General features: G+C 37.2%; 1 protein-coding gene across 1 annotated transcript; it reads right to left on the minus strand.

Moving 5' to 3' along the window:
- Nucleotides 1-272: 272 nt before the first annotated feature.
- LOC117811003 lies at nucleotides 273-3350 on the minus strand. The gene is made up of 2 exons (XM_034681032.1): nucleotides 2904-3350; nucleotides 273-1495 (listed from the first exon to the last, which is right to left on the minus strand). Exons 1-2 carry the CDS (start codon nucleotides 3243-3245, stop codon nucleotides 1166-1168), a joined length of 672 nt encoding a protein of 223 aa, XP_034536923.1. The 5' UTR covers nucleotides 3246-3350; the 3' UTR covers nucleotides 273-1165.
- Between the last annotated feature and the right edge of the window lie 2801 nt (nucleotides 3351-6151).

Consider the following 6151-nt stretch of genomic DNA (forward strand, 5'->3'; position numbering starts at 1 on the left):
CTACACTTGATTTAAAACGAATAGTTCCTCTTTTAAATCATATGGAGATATGAAGTGAAGAGGATGCAAGAAAATGTTAATACCATAATAAATATGTAGAAATGGACCTATCAGGTTGTGTGTAATCCACATAATTTGGTCAGTGTTGATGGGCAAATATTTTTTTGTGAATGAACTTGAGTGGAATTTGCCATTTCCTGATTTCCACGGTTACAAAGTTGAGGAAAAGTACTTGTATCATAAGAGTGCTGGAAAAAAACAACACAAGATGCTCAGGATGAAGTGTTATTATTATACGCTGTAAAAGTCGGTTTGTCCACACACACATTAGTCAACCAATTGCTAAAAAAATAACATTTTTTATTTCAGAATAACAAGGTCAAAGCTCCTGTGAGGATCCTTAAGCTGGTTATGTAACAGACTAAAACGAATACATGAGCTTCAACAGCAAGCAAGACTATTAGCAGCAAAAGTGATAATTTCTAAGTAGTTTTTATTGATGCCTTATACTGCAGGGTAAGTGTCAGACATGACGACTTACAGCAGGCTGAGGAAACATGGAGAAGATTCCTGATGAGAGATGTATTTGACTTTTGAATGACAGCAGGGTGGGAGTTTGTTAAAAAGCAATACTTACACATATACAGGACAAAATCAGCAGCAAGAGATCAAATGCACATCTTGTCCACAAGGGGGACCAAAGTCAAAACAAACTCAAGTTCCTCACTGATGCTTTAGGGTATTCTTGCACGTTTTTAGCATAGTCCTGGACCCAATCCCTTGAATGTTAATATTGTTATAAGACAGGAGCTATGGTGGTGCTGTGGTATTAACCTGCATTAGCATTAAATGCATGTGCGTACCAAACAGCTCTATTGTTATTTTGTAAATCCTAATAAAAGGGTGGCTCCATCACCTATGTTCAAATGAAACACTATTCAGTTTTCAAGCGAAACCATAAAGCTCCTTATAAAAAACAACTCCAGCAACACTGAATTAAAGAAACGACATATCGATGTTTTTACAGCACTGGTGATTAATAAATAAATACTAACAGGTTAAAAATCTATTTACAAGGTGAATGTTGCAGAGGTGTAAACAAAAAAAGAAAGAAAAAGACACAAGTCCTTTACCAATCATACATTCTCTGCCTTTCATTGGCAGTTTAGTCCTCAAACTCTGCAGCATAAAGCACTTGCTGAAACTTCATCCGCACCTCCATTCTTTTTTTGATGGTGAGCCTCTTCAGTGAGGGCAGAAGGCTGAGCAGAAACAGTTCATCTTCATCTCTGAGGTTGGCGAGAGCCTCTGCAGAACTTATCTCAGTTTCTGTGGTGGTTTTTCTCTTACGTTTCAGAGAGACACCCATCTCCTGGTGACTGTTTTGGAAAGACTCCACCATTGAGCAGCTCGTACTAACGACAGGAAGGGGACATTGCTGCTCCTTCTTCTCTTTGCCTCGCTCCTTCTCCTGGTCATCACTACTCCCAACTCCCTGTGTGACGTGAGAACCGCATACAGCATTATAGGTCAGCCTTACTTTGATAACAAGCTTAATAATAACCTCAGAAAAATATATATCAAAAGATAAACAAATTGTGTGATGGAATTATTGCTGTTGTTGCAGTGAGGCATCATTTGAGTTGTGAATGAACAATGTGTGTTATTTTTATTTTCAATCAGCTTACTTTTATTTAAGGTGTGTTGCTTGTCCTGATTTCTTTTGTTTAAACGTTTATTTATTTGTCTTTTTTGTCTCATTTTTTCGTTTGTTATGGTGGATATATGTATAATGGAAAAGCTAAAATAAAAATATTTTTTTTAAAAAGTGAAATGAATTGTAAGAAAGATTTCGAAAATAATGTTGGAGGTAATTAAGACACAACATATACAAAAAAAACAGCATTTTGCATTTGTAAACTGGCGAGCTCATTGTTTGCTTCATGACTGAAAATGTATGAAATTACTGAAGTGCATGATTTATTTAAAGGAAACAATATCAAACATTTAATGTTTTTCCAAACACTCCTTATCATGTTCCGCTGCGTGTGCGTACAACGTAAATTGACTTACTGTTCACTTGAATAAGCTTTTATTCTGAAAAACTAACCGGATATTCGGTGTAGTACATGTCAGAGATGTAGCCGATGTTCTGTCGAGTTTCGCTCCTGTGTCGAAAAATGCGACCGCTGCACGAACCGCCTATGGAGTGATGATCCAACTATATCCTCACTTTACATTAAAGCACAACTCACTTTATTTTACATTTAACAGTATCGGGAGCATGTCATGCTATTTAAAAAAAATAAAAAATACTTTAATCAATATTTCAGGAGAAGAGTGTCTCCATGTCTTTAATCAATGTTTTCTATCGCATGACGCTCCGTATATTACAGCTTCACTCACTCTAATAAAGGCGCACGAATATTTAGAATCTGTACTACACAAACACTGAAGGACACAATAATAATAAGCTTGTGGAATAATTAATTTATGACCGTGTGAACAAGCACACAGATTGCCCTGAAAGTATCTTCATTGGTTTGCACATGCTCAGATTTGTGAAGAGCCTCTTCAGAGCACATAAGGAAAGGTAACAATATTTGATAGAACACCGGTCTCTCCCAGGTCGAAAAGCAGACACTCTCGTTAGCATTGTAGAAATAAATCTCTCTACGTTAATATGGTTAATATGTCAAGATGAATAGTGTTATAAATTTTAGGTACATTCATCTCTATTTGAAACTCACAGCTACGCTAGAAACAGTGTCTGTTAATGAACTGTTAGAATATATTACAGTATTTTGCACATCACAATCAAATGACGCTGCATTGCTAACAAGTTGATACCGTAGGGATGTATATTTAAAATGAATGAATCAAAGACGTGCGGACGGACAAACCTCGTCGGTGTCCCTCATAGCTCCTGGTCTTGGTTTGACATACGCACTGAGCCAGCCGAGCTGGTGGTACAGAGCGGGGACAGGCCTCTCCACAGGGTTGTTCTCCTCCTCTGTGAGCGGAGGGAAACTTCTCTTGGCCATTCGCTTCTTCGCTTTGCAGAACTTGTCGCGAAGGTTTTTCCATTTCAGTTTCACCTCCTCCTCCGACTTCCCCATGCTGTCTGCTATCTCTTTCCATGACAAGTGGCCCTTCAGACTGTCTTTGTAGTCCCGTCGGGACTTGTCGTACAGATTTGGGTGGTCACGTATTAAGTCTGCGAGCTTTCTTTCCATGGCGTTCATTTTGTTTCGTGTGAGTTTACTTCGTCGCGAAGTCCTTTCGTCGGCAGACAACGACGACGGAAGTTCGTCGTGTTCCTCTCTGGCAGAAGGAAGTACCAGCCCGATCCATTCAAAATAAAAGTCTTGTGTTGCCTCTGTTGCTGAGCTAAGGCTGAGATATATCATTCCTCCGATGTTAATGCAATTAAAACGTTAAAATACGTTTTATTTATAATTAGGATGGTCCTGAAGGACAAAACACATTTGCAAAAGATGAAACACTTTTACAAACTTAGAGACAAATTTACATTTTGGAAAACATTTTTACATTTTATTAAACAACATTACATCAGCAAAACACTTTTATTAAGTTGGAGACAAATTTACATTTAAGGAAACAAGTTCACAAAAGATGAAACACTTTTACAAAGTTGGAGACAAATTTACAAACGACAGAACACTTTTACCATTTCTGAAACATTTCATTTTTACTGAAAGGGAATATACCAAATACTGGAAGTGATCCGAAAGTGATGGAGTGAGGGGTCATTTAGTTTGTTTTGATGGAGAGAAACCAAACGGAGATGGACATGGTTTACATATTAGGACATCCTCAGGTCTCAGAGAGAGGTGTCAGACCTCAGATTAAAAAGTTTCATGTCTCCAGAAAAGCTCCGTCATATCTCCACAAAACCGTCATCATGTGTCAGAACTCAGATGAAATGGCCTCAGACCACATAGCCTCAGGCTAAACGGAGTCAGGCTAAAAGGAGTCAAATTGTCTCCAACTTTGTAAAAGTGTTTCATCTTTTGTAAATCTGTTTGCTTAAATGTAAATTTGTTTTGGTCTTGGTAAAAGTGTTTTGCTGATGTAATTTTGTTTTATTAAATGTAAAAATGTTTTCCAAAATGTAAATTTGTCTCCAAGTTTGTAAAAGTGTTTCATCTTTTGTAAATTTGTTTTGTCCTTCAGGGCCACTGTAAACAATGGTTCCTGAGTAACTTTCAAGACCAAGGATTCATGTTGACCTTTCCTCAGCTGTGTGCTGTGCTTCTCGCCTGTGAGCACAAGATGGCGGATTTGAGCTTGGTTTTCACAGATTTTCTCTTTCACTGAGCTGACTCATGTTTGTGAACTGCTAAGATGATGAATAAAACACATGCCCTCGTTTTTCTTTTTTAAAACGATTTGTTTTTAAGGGCAGAAAGTATTTGTGTGATTCTTACATAATTCTGATAACCTCCCCCTTTGAAGAGACCAAGAGAACATAGAGTGAGCTGTTTTGTCTTAATGACATTGGGTGATAGTTTTTTACTTTCTCTGCCCTGATGTTTTTCCTTAAGGCTTGAAACTATTTCTATCTATGAAACATAAACTAAGTTTTAAACACACAGCAGAAGTGTTGCTTATGATGCATTTGTCATAATCACTAACTGGTATCGGCTATTTTAGTTCAATTAGTATACAAGAACATAAACTTGAAATTAATGTTATCCCTAAACAGAAATTATACCTTTTATTACAATGTTATACATACATTGAATTAGTCATATTTAATATGAAAGCTAATATTTGTGGTGAATTAGCCATGATCAACTGACTTCTTGCATCCTGTGCTGGCCCAAGTTTAATTTCTTACAGTGTTTTACACTTTAGATCTTCTGATTGAGAATCAGCCTAGGTGAAAATCAAAGGACAGAATTCAAATGAAGGCTAATTTAAATATTTTTTAAATGTTAACCACATGAAGACTCTGGGACAGTGTGATGAGTACTTGCATCACTACATGGAGTTAAATTTACATGTGAAGGCTGTGATGGTGAGTAGTCCCAGATCAAACATGGTCTCTGCTGGAGGCAGTCTGTGTGTCACCTCCCTCATTCACAGATTACAGGGACAGCACCGAGGATAACGGCACTTACGAGGACATCAGCCATTATCACAGGGATGTCACCAGTGATGGCACACCCAGCCTTAGTGACAATTACAGTATACAGTAAGTGACTAGACTACTTGCATGGTGTCCACAAGTAGAGGCAGCATGTTATTACTGGATCCTGTCAAGTCAGGTCACTGTCATTTCAAGGGAAACACAAATTGAAGTGGTGATAGTTGGCAGTTTAATTGCAGCTGGACAAAAGGGCATGCAGAGTTGCAATTCTTGTTGGAAGAAAAATAAGTGCAACAATTGTTCATTAATGTACAACACTGCAAGTCATACATAATTTTCATCATTATTATTAAGCTTGACAGGGTCTTTAGAGATTTGTGGATGTATTTACATACATTCTATTTGTTGTTATATGAATATAACAGTGTATCGTTGTATTTAAAGGTTCCTGTATGGTTTCTTTGAAGCTGTTTCTTAACTCAGTGTATCCTCACCTGTAAAAACTAAAGAGTTCAAATTAAAATAATGAATATTGTTATGATGAAACAGAAGAAGTTTAAAAAACTGCAATAAAAGGTTAAACTTTTGTTTCATTCAGAAAAGCCCATGACTCTAAGTTAGAGTCCTTGTGGTTTTACTGTTTTATTGCTTTGGGCAGCACTCACTGGTCCTTTTTCAGTTGCCTCATTTATGTCACTTTCTCAATTGTTGCTTCTTTTTGTAATAAACAACTTTTGTTTACCCGTAAAATCTGGGTTTATGGTACTTCCCCTTCCCCTTACGAGCTGGGTTATAACATTATTGTATCAAGAAGCTGTTTTAATATAAGGCATATTCTCCACAAGAGGTCAACAGTGATGCACTTATACTGATTTTCAAGCGACAACCTTTTAAAGACAATTTTCCATTCCAGTCTGTTTGAAAGTCTGCTGTTAGATTTGACATCAAAATGCATTTTAAAAAAGGGGGGGTGGGGGTTAATATGTGCCTTTCCTCTTTGATCTAGACTTTGTGGCAAGTCAGTTTAAACCCTCA

This window comes from Notolabrus celidotus, chromosome 3 (assembly GCF_009762535.1).
Source record: "Notolabrus celidotus isolate fNotCel1 chromosome 3, fNotCel1.pri, whole genome shotgun sequence".
In the NCBI taxonomy this organism is placed as follows: domain Eukaryota; kingdom Metazoa; phylum Chordata; class Actinopteri; order Labriformes; family Labridae; genus Notolabrus; species Notolabrus celidotus.